Source organism: Cryptomeria japonica, chromosome 1 (assembly GCF_030272615.1).
Source record: "Cryptomeria japonica chromosome 1, Sugi_1.0, whole genome shotgun sequence".
Lineage (NCBI taxonomy): Eukaryota > Viridiplantae > Streptophyta > Pinopsida > Cupressales > Cupressaceae > Cryptomeria > Cryptomeria japonica.
The window spans coordinates 601,301,625-601,316,924 of NC_081405.1; the positions used below are offsets into that span (position 1 = coordinate 601,301,625).

Sequence of the window (15,300 nt, forward strand, 5' to 3'; positions counted from 1 at the left end):
TTCTCTAAATAACGTTAAACAGGTGCATGCATGGAGAATCACCACCTAATCCCATGTATCTAGGAGAATAAGCTGGCAAGAATTAGCAAACGGGTATATCCATGTCTATTTAAGGCTGTATATGAGTGTAGCTTCTACATTTGAACCCTAAAACCAAGCAAAAGAGTTAATACTTCCATGAATTTAGTAAACCATGCCTTCAGTTGCTTTGTACTATGTGCAGTTTTGTTTTGTGGATTGAGAACAATGATTAAATGTCATGGAAAGGTGATGGGTTAAGCTAGTTGCATGCATCTTCTAGTAGAGGGTGGTATCCTTGTTGTGAATGGCATAATGACGTGAGCTAAGGGGATAGTGGATGTCATTGTAACTGTGGATCATAGTGGAGATCAGGGTATTGTATTGGATGTCATTGTAACTGTGGATCATAGTGGAGATCAGGGTATTGTAATGGATGTCATTGTATGACATCTTGTAGAAGGGATGGACCACACTTTAAAGGACTTAGAGGCAGCTTTTCTTTAACCTTATCTTTCTTGTTTTGAGTAACAGCCATAGTGTTGAAATATGTAGCTAAGATCGGATTCTAGTTTAAGTTATTCATGTAATTGGGCTGGGCCCCATTGTAACTTATAATAATAGGGCAGGCCCTATTTGGGCGTTCAACTTATGTATTATGTGATTGTTATGGGGCAAGACCTATCAAATATGTAACTTGTAATTAGACCTTGACCTATATAATTGTAACGTGTAAAACTCTTGGCATAATATTCTTGCAAGCCGACTTGGGAAAGTTAAAGGGCTAAGTTGCCTATAAATACAAGGCATCAATCATTATTCATATACACATTCAGGAAATACAATCCCTATCTTCTCTGTGGTCAGCGAATTATACTCAGAGGTTAGCGAATTACATTTAGAGGACAGCGAACCTTATCAAGGCACAGCGAAATCCCTTGAAGGACTGCGAACTGGTCTAAAGGGGGCAGCAAACATCATCTGAGGGTCAGCGAACATCATCCTTGTGACAGCAGATCAATCTTGTAGACAACAACCTCAATCTGCCATCCTCCTTGCCACAACAACTGTTGTATTGCAGATAAATTTATGATTGCTATCTGCCCTAGGGTTCTGTGCATATTTGCCGACAGCGTCATGTGTTGAAGCTCATTGTAAACTCAATTGGTTATTGCCTAATCTAGATCTTTGGTTGCTGGTTTTTTCCTCCAAGAGGGAGCTTTTCCCAGGGTACATGTGTGTTATGTGTATGATTTACTTTGCATTCTGATTTTCCATTCTATATTGCTAATTTGACTACGTAAAATCAACATGGTATCAGAGCTTGGTTCGAATTAGGTGTAATCAGATTGACTTTAATTATTTATCGTCTTTCTGCTCTTATCACTTCTTCAAGATGATGCACAGTCTTAGGGTTAAAGATAGGTTGGATGCAACTTCACATCAAGATGGCGAAAGGAGAGTCCGTCTTAGAGCACTTATGAGGATGTTGCCCATGACATCTTAGAGCACTTATGAGGATGTTACCCATGACACCTTCAGAGGTCACATTGTAGCTGCAGTGACTGATTGTCTTTTGCTTGGCTAAAGATGCTGGCTTCAAGGTGGTTGCACATATGCCCGACCTGCCAAAAGTTGATATGGAGCGAAATATGACGAGCCTCACAGAGTTCCTTGAGAGTCCTTCCTCTAGGGTTGATGGCCTTAAGGTTTACCCGTCTTTAGTGATTTGTGGAACTGAACTCTATGATCTCTGGAAAGCTTCTCAGCTCTGAGCGATCCCTGAGTGTAAATATGATTGTCGCTGAAGATAGGCGATGTGTGATGGCGAGGGCCGAAGGTCATGCAACCATCATCACTAGATGCTTCAGTATGGTTGGAAATTCCAATACTGAGCGAGAGTAGGAAGAACGTTGATGGACCAACCTATAAAGAGATAAGTATTTTCCATGGTTGAATAATGTTCATGAATTTCTTCATATAGTTATTAATTCATGCTATAGGGAACCATGTATGATTCCAACATTAATATTTCCCTTCGAATGCGTTTAGGATGGAGATTGCATTCTAGGGTGGATGAGCTTGATACATCCTGTGGGAAAGTGACGCAGGCTGAAGAATGGAGATGCAGCTTGTTGCCATGATACTAAGTTGGTGGCTGAAGATGTTTTCTCGAAAAAAGAAGGCTATAACATTCAAAAGGAGCGTGATGTTTCAGCTTCAGAGGGAGCTTGACATTTTAGCTTCAGAGGGAGCTTGTCAGGCTCAGAGGGAGCCTGTTTCTTTCAGCTTCAGAGGAAGCCGCATTCTTTGGTTAATGCATTCTTCTATGGGAGAAGTTTGAGGTGAAAGCCCTCGTTCCACCCTCTGCGAGTAGGTATGGTGGAGCCACCCTCTGCGAGTAGGCATGGTGGACCCACCCTCTGCGAGTAGGTATGGTGGGTATCATTGAAGAAATTTCGCCCTCTGGGAGTAGGCATGGTGGTCCCACCCTCTGCGAGTAGGTATGGTGGGTATCATGGAAGAAATTCCATGATGTGTTCGTTCACCCTCTAGGAGTAGGTATGGTGAACGTATCATGTGTTTCATCCATGGGAGTAGCCATGGTGGTAGCCTCTATGTGACTTGATTATTCGTAGAATCCTCTCTAGCTAAGAGGGAGTGTTGAAATGTGTAGCTAAGATCGGATTCTAGTTTAAGTTATTCATGTAATTGGGTTGGGCCCCATTGTAACTTATAATAATAGGGCAGGTCCTATTTGGGCTTTCAACTTATGTATTATGTAATTGTTATGGGGCAAGACCTATCAAATATGTAGCTTGTAATTAGACCTTGACCTATATAATTGTAACGTGTAAAACTCTTGGCATAATATTCTTGCAAGCTGACTTGGGAAAGTTAAAGGGCTAAGTCACCTATAAATACAAGGCATCAATCATTATTCCTATACACATTCAGGAAATACAATCCCTATCTTCTCTGTGATCAACGAATTATATTCAGAGATTAGCGAATTACATTTAGAGGACAGCGAACCTTATCAAGGCACAACGAACTCCCTTGAAGGACTGCGAACAAGTCTAAAGGGGGCAGCGAACATCATCTGAGGGTCAGCGAAACATCATCCTTGTGACAACAACCTCAATTTGCCATCCTCCTTGCCACAACAACAATTGTATTGCAGATAAGTTTATGATTGCTATCTGCCCTAGGGTTCTGTGTATATTTGTTGACAACTTCATGTGTTGAAGCTCATTGTAAACTCAATTGGTTATTGCCTAATCTAGATCTTTGGTTGTTGGGTTTTTCCTCCAAGAGGGAGGTTTTCCCAGGGTACATGTGTGTTATGTGTATGATTTACTTTGCATTCAGATTTTCCATTTTATATTGCTAATCTGATTACTTAAAATCAACACATACTTACTAGGAGACGGGGGTACTTGGAGATGACATCTTTTATTAATATAATTTAATAATTTCCAGAAATAATATGACATACAACTAATTTTAAAAAATAGGAGACAGGGGTGCTTGGAGATGACATCTTTTATTAATATAATTTAATAATTTCCAGAAATAATATGACATAAAACTTTGAAAACAAGAAGAGTAAGTCAGTCATACAGGAACAGTAAATAGTAAAGGCAATTTCTTTTTAGACCATTACAATGACAGGAAATCAGTCATACAATTGTTTATGCCCCTCTCAAAAAGTCTACATTGTCAGTAGATTCGATCACTATAACTTTTTATGGATTTTTGTATCATCCAAAATATTAGCATAAAACTTTATGCAGACTTATTTTATTTATTTGTACTCCTTTTTGCCTTTTAACGTGTTTTGTCCCAAGTTTTCTGGCGTGACATCAATTTTTGGCTGGGAGACTTTGAAGATAGTGGAAGGCGGTAGTCAAAGAACCCTATGCATCGAGAAGTTTCCGAAGACGTCTCTGGCATTAGAGACGTGTCTCTATCTCCGGGACGTGTCTCAGGGGGTGGGAGACAGGTCTCCAGGTAACCATGGTAACAACCTATTTACCCCGATTCTTGTAGGATGTATGGAACACGATTCAGACTTCACGGTGGTAGGTTTTCCATAATTCTATCTTTCCCATTATGAACAATAGAGTCACAGATTATCTTGCTTCCCATCCTCTACAATTCTTCTCCTATCATCATTGATGCTTGTTGATAGAATACCCTTGACCAAAGTCTAAGGTTAATATTATGTTATATGTAGTAAACCTTGGTTTGATGCAATAAAAAGGGAGGTCTTAAAAATACAATAAGAATAAACCAAATTATAATAAATTATATGCATTCGTATATACACTTAATGGCTTACACATGTCTTATAATTTATTCATCATGCTTCATCCATATATCATTTATATCTTTTAACACTTATTCTGACAAATATTTACTTCAATTTATTCCACACATGTTTCCACTCTATTCCACATTCTTATCTCCCACTTTTCCCTCTCTATATTGCCTCTTTATGTCTTTTCATAATGCATTTCCATCACATCCTTTCACAATAACTCTTAATTATCTTATTCCCACGATTTTGCCTTTTCCTCTATAATATTTTACTCTTTTATAGCTTATATAGGCATATTAGAGGTATTTTAAGGCTATTAAAGTGGTAAATAGTGGATATATTGGTCTATAAATTACCCAAATGACATTTGTGGTGCCCTAGAGCTCTCTATATCCTGCCACCAATGCCTTCGTACTGTAATGTGTTTAAAGTCTTCTTTCAAACAGGTCTTATGAAAAGGTTAAAAGCAAGTTTTCTAATCTTCATTTGAGAGGACTGTAATAGGGTGATAAGAAGATTCTCTCATGCAAATCAAGCTTCTTCCAGTGTATTCTCCAATTTTGTTTTGTAAATGACTGAAAAAAATAATACTTAGTGAGAATTTGAGAGTATTTGATAACATTGAATCTTTACTTATGTCTTATAATTGAAATTTGGACTTTGTTTCTCTTTCTATGCACTCTTTTGGAATGAAATAACATTTGCTGTATTTTTTCCTTGTTTTTATGAGTATTATAGTGTCTTTTAATTCGCTGTTTTTTTCCGATTATAAAATATAAACCCATCTAATTGAATTCCAGTTATACTTCTGGTTTGCCATGCCATTGCTGTGTAAGTATAACGTGACTATGGTTTGAAGTTCATAAAAATCTCCATAGATAGCTTTGAACTACATAATTCATTTTCTATTGAGTTTTAGTCCTTGGGACAATTTGAATGTTTACTTGTAAATGTAATTCAAATTTATGTTCAAAATCTGAAGTTGTAAGAATTTAGATATTCTTTTACTTTCTTATTGAATTACTTCAATGCTTAAGGAATATATTTAATCTTTTACTGTTTGTATTGACTGTTCCTTCTTATATTGCAGATTGTTGTAGATAACATTTATTGATTTCGATGATATCTGCAGCATTGCATATATATATATATATATATATATATGTGATGCCCAACGATCAAGGCATGCCTTGACCGGGCATGTCTCTTGACATGCCTGATCAAGACACGTCTTGATCGGTTCACAAGCGCTGATTCATTAAGGTGTTTACCGATAACTATCGGTTCAAATCAAATGCTATTTAATTGTTATATTAACCGATAACAAATTGGTATGTTTCAAATGCTATTTTATTATTATGATAACTAATAACAAATCGGTATGATGCAAGTGCAATACGATTATAATGTAGATCGATAACAGATCGGTATTAAAGCAAGGGCAAGTTTAATACGATAACTATCATAGTTATCATATGATAACATCAATCGGTGTTATCATATGATAATTATGATAGATAACATAAATCCGATCTGCTTAATTATAATCACACCACAGCATAAGAAATATGGTCATAGCACGACCGATGACAGATTTGTAATGATGTCCAAGTGTCGAAATGTGCAATCCAATGCTTGGAATATGAAATGCATATAAAGATGATTATAACAAGTTTATTCACTCAATCATGAAGTCTACCATTAGCTTGTAGTTACATCGATAAGGTAGATGATTGAATGAGAGATAAATGAAGTCTCTCATTCAATCATTTATCTTACCTAAGCTACTTAGTTTCAACACTCCCTCTTAGCTAGGGAAGATAAATGGAGACCTATGTAAACATTGAAATAAGCATCACATTTCTCATAATAGAATGTATTACATGACTTCGTAATACAAAGGATCATATCACATATGCTCGTGACATGATGTATCACATAACAAGTGACACAGGAATATATCACATCATCTCGTGATATAGATATCACATAACACATGATAGCAGTATCGCATAACACGCGATACCTTGGATATAAAATACTTGAGAATGTGAATTCCCTTATATCCAAGGTATGGTATGTGTACTGACATTACGTCACATAATGTCTACCATAACATATCATGGCACATCCATGAGTCAAGATGATATCAAGTCAGCATGATATCAACATTACAAGATCATCACTTTATAATGTTTAATACAAGTGTTGATTGTCTAAAAGATTGTCACCTTTTAGAAATGTACACAGGGGGTGGAGCCCATAAAGTCATAACACGACAAAAGAAGTTTACACATTAAACATCTCATATATTAGTACAGATTACAAAACAAATTACAACTCCATCATACCAAGACCTTTCCTGAAGTGTTCAACTTTCACTCTAGATAGAGGTTTGGTAAGTATGTCTGTTGTCTGGTCTCCTGTACTGATATACTGTAATTGAATTACATTCCTATCCACCATATCTCTCACATAGTGATAAGGAATCTCTATGTGTTTGGATCTATCATGAAATATAGGATTCACAGAGAGTTTTATACAACTCTGATTATCACAATGAATTATAGTAGGTTTTAGTGGCTCACCGAATAATCCCACAAGCAGTTTCCGGAGCCATAATGCTTCTCTTGCAGCCATGGAGGCTGTGATACATTCGGCCTCTGTAGAACTCTGAGCTATTGATGACCGTTTCCAGCTAATCCAAGATATCATAGCTGAACCCAAACTTAAGCAGCACCCTGAGGTGCTTTTCTTGTTAGTCACACTTCCAGCCCAATCCGAATCAGTGAACCCATGAAGATCCAAATCAGCTTTCTCATACTCAGAGTCCATAGTTAAGAGTACCTTGAAGGTATCTCATAATATGTTTCACAGCCATAAGATGTATCTCCTTAGGTTCACACATGAACTGGCTCAAGGCATTTACTAGATAACAGATATTAGGTCTAGTATTGACCAGGTACATCAACGATCCAATCATCTGTTTGTAGAGAGTAGGATCTACCAATGGGGAGTCTGCTGCTGGCAGTTGCCTCCTTTAGTTTGTGAAGATTTGTTTCCATAGGAGAAGTCATGGGTCTGCAGTTCATCATACCAAATCTCTTCAATACGTCTAAGGTGTACTTTCCTTGATTAAGTACAATACTGTCAGAGTTTTGCCAAACTTCCAATCCAAGGAAGTAATGTAGAAGGCCTAAATCCTTCATATCAAACTCCTTTTCAAGGTCTTTCTTACATTGGCCAATAAGGTGATCTCCTGTAATTAAAAGATCATCAACATACAAGATCGATATCAACATATCACCTTTGACTTCCTTGAAGTATAGATTTGGATCTGCATCATTCTTTGAGAATCCCAATCCCATGAGATGGCTGTCAATTCTTTCATACTAGGCCCTGGGGGCTTGTTTTAGTCCATATAGGGCTTTCTTTAATCTGCACACATGTGATTCTGCATTGTGGATCTCAAACCCTTTTGGCTGTTCTAAGTAGACTTCCTCCTCAATTTTCCCATTCAGAAAAGCAGTTTTTACATCCATCTGATGGACTTTCCAACCTTTAGCTGCTGCAATGGCCAGTACTGCTTTGATTGAGGTGTATCTAGCAACTGGAGCAAGTGTCTCATCATAGTGTATTCCCTCTTTCTGTGAGAACCCCTTGGCTACAAATCTGGCTTTATGTTTCTCTATGCTACCATCTGCAGCATGATTGATTTTGAATAGCCACTTAGATGAAACAACAGATTTTCCTTTTGGCCTAGGAACAATTTCCCAAACAACATTGTTTGAGATGGATTTATATTCCTCAGACATGGCATCTTTCCAAACTTGATGTTTAAGAGCTTCTAATACATTAGCGGGTTTTGATTTGGAGAGATCATTCATTAGGGCTACATAGCTAGTAAATCTTTGGGGCCTCTTACTTTCTCTAAAAGTCCCTGAAGGAGCTGCAAAGTCCCTTGCATCTTCCATTGTTTTGTGAGCCCATAGAGGTCTTTTCTTAGGGATTTCTTGGGGAGGAATTTGTACTTCATTTTCTTTTGAACACTCCCTCTGAATCTCAGGAGTGGGATCCTCTTCTAGGTCTGAAGATGGAGGATAGATTTCTGACTCAATAGAGTATTTAGCCCTTTTGAAGGCTGTCTTCTTCAAAGATTATATCTCTACTAAGTTCAATACTGTTATGTCCAGGCACAAATATTCTGTAGGCTTTAGAGGTTTCACTATATCCAACAAAGATTCCTTTTCTACTAGAGGGTTCTAGTTTTGTTCTTTTCTCTTTAGGTATATGAAAGTAAACAGGGCATCCAAATATCCTAAAGTGAGTGATATCAGGCTTTATCCTAGTGAAAACTTCTTCAGGAGTTTTGTCTTCAATGTGGGAGTGAGGACATCGATTTTGTATGTATACAACAGTGTTGGAGGCTTCTGCCCAAAGATGAGTTTCTAAGTTTTGATCAAGAAGCATGGCTTTGGCTGCTTCTACAATGGTTCTATTTTTTCCTCTTAGCAACCCCATTTTGTTGGGGGTTGTAAGGAACAGTGAACTCCCTCTTAATCCCAGCTTCTTTACAAAATTCCCTAAAAATGTCTGAGGTATATTCCCTCCCATTATCAGTCCTTAGGATTTTTATTTTCTTTCCGGAAGAGTTTTCAGAGAGAGATTTGAATTCCTTAAATCTCTTGAGGATCTCTTCAGATTCTTTATGTTTAAGAAAGTAGATCCAGGTCTTCTTGGAGAAGTCATCAATGAATATTACATAATAAAGGAACCCTCCTAATGATGGTACAGACATTGGCCCACATAGGTCAAAGTGAACTAGTTCTAAACTATTGCTTGTTTACCTAGAACTATTCTGAAAGGAACTCTTAGTATTTTTGCCTAGGGCACACCCCTTACATGTACCAGAATGGTATTGTTTTAACTTAGGCAAACCAATTACTAATTTTTCCATTGAACATAAAGCACAAAAGTTTAAATGACCTAATCTTCTATGCCAAATTTCATTAGAATCTGCAATCTCATGAAGTAGGGCTAGGTTAGATTCAGTACATACCTCGTACAAATAGCCTTTTCTATGCCCTATGGTTATAGCCTTCTTGATGGAAGAGTTTTGTGGCCATGCTAGAACTTTACCATTCATGAAGGTTATTCTGTACCCATCATCTTCAAGTGCAGATACGGAGATTAAGTTCCTCTTGATGTCGGGAACGAATAGGACTCCGGTGAGTTGGAGGGACATGCCTGTCTTCAGCTTAATGGTGTAGGTACCAACGCCTTTCACTGGATGTGCAAAGTCATCACCAATGGTTACTTCTTCATCAATTTCTTCTAACATGGAATCCAATAATTCTCTATACCCAGTGATGTGTCTTGAAGACCCACTGTCAATGATCCAGGTGTTAGATTTATTGGATACTTGGCTAGAGAGGGCAGAGTAAAATACTTGCTTCTCGGACTCATGTTCTTCGCTTTTCACTTTTGCAAATGTAGCTTGTTGTTTGATTCTATCCGGACATTTTGCTGCATAGTGTCCATATTGATCACACCTAAAGCACTGAATGTGGGAGATGTTTTTCTTAGATGACCCTTTCTCACGTCGGTTCTTTCTCTTCTTGAAATGTTTCTTCTTGCTTTTCTTGTTGGAGTTTGTATTTAGAACATGGAGATCTTCATCTATGTTCTTTTGCTTGATCCCCTTCTTATTTAACCTGGACTCCTCTTGAAGACAATCTGGTCTTAGCCTTTCAAATTTCGGATATTTAGCCCTTGCACTGATGCCTTGGACGAATGTTTCCCATGTACTAGGCAACCCATCTAGAGCAATGGGCATTAGCTCTTTGCTTTGGATCTCATATCCAAGCGTTGCCAGTTCATCCCTTAGGGCTGATATCCGCATAAAGTATGCATTGATTGACTCTCCTTTGTTCATACTTATATGATTTATTTCCCTTTTTAGAACCAAGGTTCTACTTGCATTGTTTATCTCGAATGCACTTTCGAGTGCTTTGAACATATGGTAGGAAGTCTCATGCTTTGTTATTATTGGCATAATATGATTTCTCACTCCATCGACTATGATCTTCATGGCTATTTCATTTCCCTCAGTCCATTTCGATTTATCAGGTTCATTCTCTGGTTCTTTAGATTCAATTCTTACAAATGATTCAACTTTATTCTCTTTTAGAATCATCTTAATTCTGAATTTCCATGCTGAGAAATTATCGCCTCCTTCAAGTCTATCCTCAAATTTGATAGCATTAGCCATGGGAAATGTGATGTTTATATCCTCGATTTGAACTTCTCAAATTTGAGTGCCTTAGGTTTGATCAACCTGGCTCTAATACCATGTAAATGTAATTCAAATTTATGTTCAAAATCTGAAGTTGTAAGAATTTAGATATTCTTTTACTTTCTTATTGAATTACTTCAATGCTTAAGGAATATATTTAATCTTTTACTGTTTGTATTGACTGTTCCTTCTTATATTGCAGATTGTTGTAGATAACATTTATTGATTTCAATGATATCTGCAGCATTCCTCACGACATATATATATATGTGATGCCCAACGATCAAGGCATGCCTTGACCGGGCATGTCTCTTGACATGCCTGATCAAGACACGTCTTGATCGGTTCACAAGCGCCGATTCATTAAGGTTTTTACCGATAACTATCGGTTCAAATCAAATGCTATTTAATTGTTATATCAACCGATAACAAATTGGTATGTTTCAAATGCTATTTTATTATTATGATAACCGATAACAAATCGGTATGATGCAAGTGCAATACGATTATAATGTAGATCGATAACAGATCGGTATTAAAGCAAGAGCAAGTTTAATACGATAACTATCATAGTTATCATATGATAACATCAATCGGTGTTATCATATGATAATTATGATAGATAATAAATCCGATCTGCTTAATTATAATCACACCACAGCATAAGAAATATGGTCATAGCACGATCAATGACAGATTTGTAATGATGGCCAAGTGTCGAAATGTGCAATCCGATGCTTGGAATATGAAATGCATATAAAGATGATTATAACAAGTTTATTCACTCAATCATGAAGTCTACCATTAGCTTGTAGTTACATCGAGAAGGTAGATGATTGAATGTGAGATAAATGAAGTTTCTCATTCAATCATTTATCTTACCGAAGATACTTAGTCTCAACATTACTTATCAATTTATATTTAATGAAGCTTGTGCTAAACCTACTTTCTCTTGAAGAGTATTTTAGTCTCGTCATGGAAACTTGAGAGCTTATGGAACTGTTTTGTGTCTTAGTTATGTGTTGGTTACTCCATAAGCTAAACATGTGGAATAGTTTGAGTGAGAAAACAGGCTAATCTTATTTTATGATACATTCAATATGTGTGGGAAACAGATGGCATTGTCCTTCTGTAAGGAATTTTTGGTTTCTGTCAATAAATCTTCTGGATCTCTTAACAAATGCAAACTTAGAAATATTGTTGATCATATTATCACTATTTGGTATATATTAAGCATTTGTGATTATCACTATTTGTTAAACAGTTGATGTAACCAAAGGGGTCTGGTATGATGAAAATCTGGAAGCACATGGGGTAAAGGAGACCCTGATACATAGGGTTCGAGATTGTTTCTAAGCAAGAGCATTACATATTCCAATCACAGAGTACATCTGTGATTAATGTTTTGGAAATAAATTTTAAAATCCATGTGCTTATCTGATTGAGATTGGAATATTCATTATTGAAATGTGATACCTTAGAAGCACACAGAAGGATATCATGTTTTTGGACATGTACATACCTAACAAACAACTAGTAGGTTGAGTATAATTGTACATTATGATTGGATAATTATAGTTTTTTGAAATACAACAGAAACGTGGTCATTCAAAATTATTTAGTTCTTCTTTGGAACAGTTTGATAAGTTTAAGGTTAGCCCAGCAGTTTCAGGCACAATATATGTGGGTACAATGAATTTGTGGAGAGTTGATAGCAACAATGGCAATCTACTGCTGGATTAACCAAATTCACAAGGGTAGTCTTGTAGTCTTTATCATTAAATTTGAAGTCAATGACATATTAATAGAGTGGATATTGACTGAATACATGAGTCACATTGCAATAGAAATCAATCACCATATTTCCCCACACATGATTTAGGCCCAGTTAGTTTGTGGCAATGCTCCAACGTGTAACTTCTCATGCTTAATGCTTTTGTGTCACATGGTGATATTTAGTATTTTAAACATTCATGATGTTGATATTCTGTATGGATTTTGAGATATTTCTGGCCTTGGGATGAGCCATGTTACTCTTATCTTTTTCCTTAATTTGTGATGTTTGTGAATAAGCATTTATGATGTTGATATTCTGTATGGGATGAGCCTTGGGATGAGCTAAGTTGCCCTTATTTTTTTGGTAGGTTGTGATGTTTGTAAATTGTGTGAATAAGCAGCCACTATCATCTGTGAAATATAGCTGTGATATGAACATTTTGAATTATTTTTTAGCATAAAGGCACCAATCAGTGATTTTGTCTTTGTATTTCCCATGTATGAAACTGGGGATAATATGCACTGCTTAAGATTCTTCGTCCCAAAAGTATAGTGATACGACACCCGAATATAGTCTCTGTTGTGAGGTTTTAGTTTTATGATATCGTGTCCAATCATCTGGTAGTCACAATACTCTTAGTTCTTTTCTTCTGTGTTGTTTCATTGGTAATTGGGATGCAGGATGCTATGGAGTTCTTTCTACATCTGCTTGACAAAGTTGAGCGGAACAGTGCAGGAAACCCTCAACTGGATCCTTCTCGATGTTTTAAGTTTTTTGTTGAGGACCGAATTCTTTGCACATCTAGGAAAGTTTCATATAATAGAAGAGTTGACAATGTTCTCTCTCTGAACATCCCATTAGAAGCAGTAACTAATAAGGGTAAGACTTTCAAGTGATTAGACATGTATTAGTAATCTTAGAGATACTGTTGGATTGTAGGATATGTGTTAAGAGTTAATTGACAATGATCTGGGATGTATGACCTTTCAGAAGAGGTAGTGGCATTTCAGAAGAAGAAAGCTGAAAGGGAGTTAGCTGGAGAAAAATTGTAAGCTTCGCATTGAAGGAACAGAAGTTATCCCTTATGATTTGTCTCTCATTAATGGACAACACCAATATCTGGTGATTGTGTTGGAAATTGCTTTTACACTAGACACGTAATGATCAAAGAATTTATTCATATGCTTCAACAGAAAAGATGATGAAATTGTTCGCCCAAGGGTACCCTTGTCAGCATGCCTAGAGAGTTTTGCAGCACCTGAGGAGATCCATGGATTTTATAGCACTGCAATGAAGTCTAAGACAACAGCAATTAAGTAAGCCTCTATGTTAGGTTGGGTGACAGAATATGTGATATGGAACCTGTATATATGCTCCAAAGTCCAAACATTAACAATTTTGTGAGTTAATCTAGTCTTTTGTACTGTTGCTGATTCACAAATCTTGTGCAGAACTGCTAGATTGGCAACCTTTCCTGATTACTTGGTTCTACATATGCGCAAGTTTGTCATGGAGGCTGGCTGGGTGCCTAAAAAACTTGGTATCAATCTTAATCAAAATTCTCTTCTGTTGGTCTTCTTTGTTAGTTTCACCTTTGCTTTCAAAAACCTTGTATTTTGTAGGAAGGAGTTTTCCAGTCTGTGAAGATAACACTAAGAGCTTTTGGATTCAACTGTGTATGTTTTTTTGGGTCCAACACATTTCCCCATCCTGATGATGGATCACTGAGTGTGATCCGAAATGTGTTGACACAAAAATGTACACAGTTGAATCCAAAAGATCGTACTGTTACCTTGTTTTATGTTCACATCCATGTTCTCAGATTTTTTATGATGCTGCTGCCGCCTTTTCATTTAATGTTTTTCTCTCCTTGAACTAACACTGTTACTTTTTCTATTCTTCTGTTGTCAGATGTCTTTATTGATGTCCCTGACACAATAGACATTAATCATTTGCGAAGCAAAGGTCTACAGCCTGGAGAAGAATTGCTACCAGAAAATGGTAAACCCATGTGCACAATTCCAAATAGACATGTTTGAAGTACAATGAGTTGGTTTTTCTTCTAGGCACATGTTTAAGAATGCTCTGTGAAATAATTCCCTTGCGATGACTATTTTCCCTGGAGTGATAATTCTTCAAATGCCAGATGATAGTCAGGATTCAGGTCAGAGAGGGCCTTCAGCTGATGAGGCTATTGTATCACACCTTGCAAGTATGGGCTTTCCTCGTCTTCATTGTGAGAAAGCAGCTATCAACACCTCAAATGCAGGAGTGGAGGAAGCTATGAATTGGTTGCTATCCCACATGGAAGATTCAGGTTCTCAAACTTAAAGTTTCTTGAACTGCAATTTTATTTTTTTGTTGCATTCATTTGCCACCTTCACACGACATTTCCTTTTCAATTTCTCTCATGAACCAGAAATCACTTGGAAAAATGTCAGTCTATCTTTTTACTAACCATTTGCAAATGCCCAGCTTTCTTAATATATGAATTGCACAATGTTTCAAGGCAGATATTGATGCCCCTATTTTGGATGGGTCGCAAAATACTCCAGATCGTGTTAATGAAGAAAGTCTAAATACACTTGTTTCATTTGGATTTGATGTGGATATTGCTCGAAAAGCATTGAGAGCCTCAGTAAGTGTCTGCCTCTTGATATTACCTTTCAAATAGCTGTAGGGATATCAAATATACAAATATATTTATATCCATTTCAGTTGGTAGCTTTGTGATTTTGCTAAGATGTTTTGCATGTTGTATGGTGATGTTTGACATTTAGAATGAATATGTGGAATTTGTTTTTGTTGTAATTCTTTTATGTAACTTGATTACCCATGTGACACTTTTGTTGAGGAGATTCTTCTGGTTGATGTTCTTGGGAATTT

General features: G+C 36.8%; 1 protein-coding gene across 2 annotated transcripts in view; it reads left to right on the forward strand.

The window, feature by feature from the left end:
• LOC131048140 (ubiquitin carboxyl-terminal hydrolase 14) overlaps positions 1 to 15,300 on the forward strand; it is a 145,799-nt gene that overhangs the window by 125,991 nt on the left and 4,508 nt on the right. For both annotated transcript variants that reach the window (XM_057982013.2, XM_057982012.2), the window contains 7 exons: positions 13,095 to 13,293; positions 13,405 to 13,462; positions 13,608 to 13,730; positions 13,866 to 13,954; positions 14,326 to 14,415; positions 14,561 to 14,731; positions 14,928 to 15,052. In XM_057982013.2, the coding sequence (XP_057837996.2) occupies positions 13,095 to 13,293; positions 13,405 to 13,462; positions 13,608 to 13,730; positions 13,866 to 13,954; positions 14,326 to 14,415; positions 14,561 to 14,731; positions 14,928 to 15,052 (855 nt within the window). The remainder of the gene's footprint in view (positions 1 to 13,094; positions 13,294 to 13,404; positions 13,463 to 13,607; positions 13,731 to 13,865; positions 13,955 to 14,325; positions 14,416 to 14,560; positions 14,732 to 14,927; positions 15,053 to 15,300) is intronic.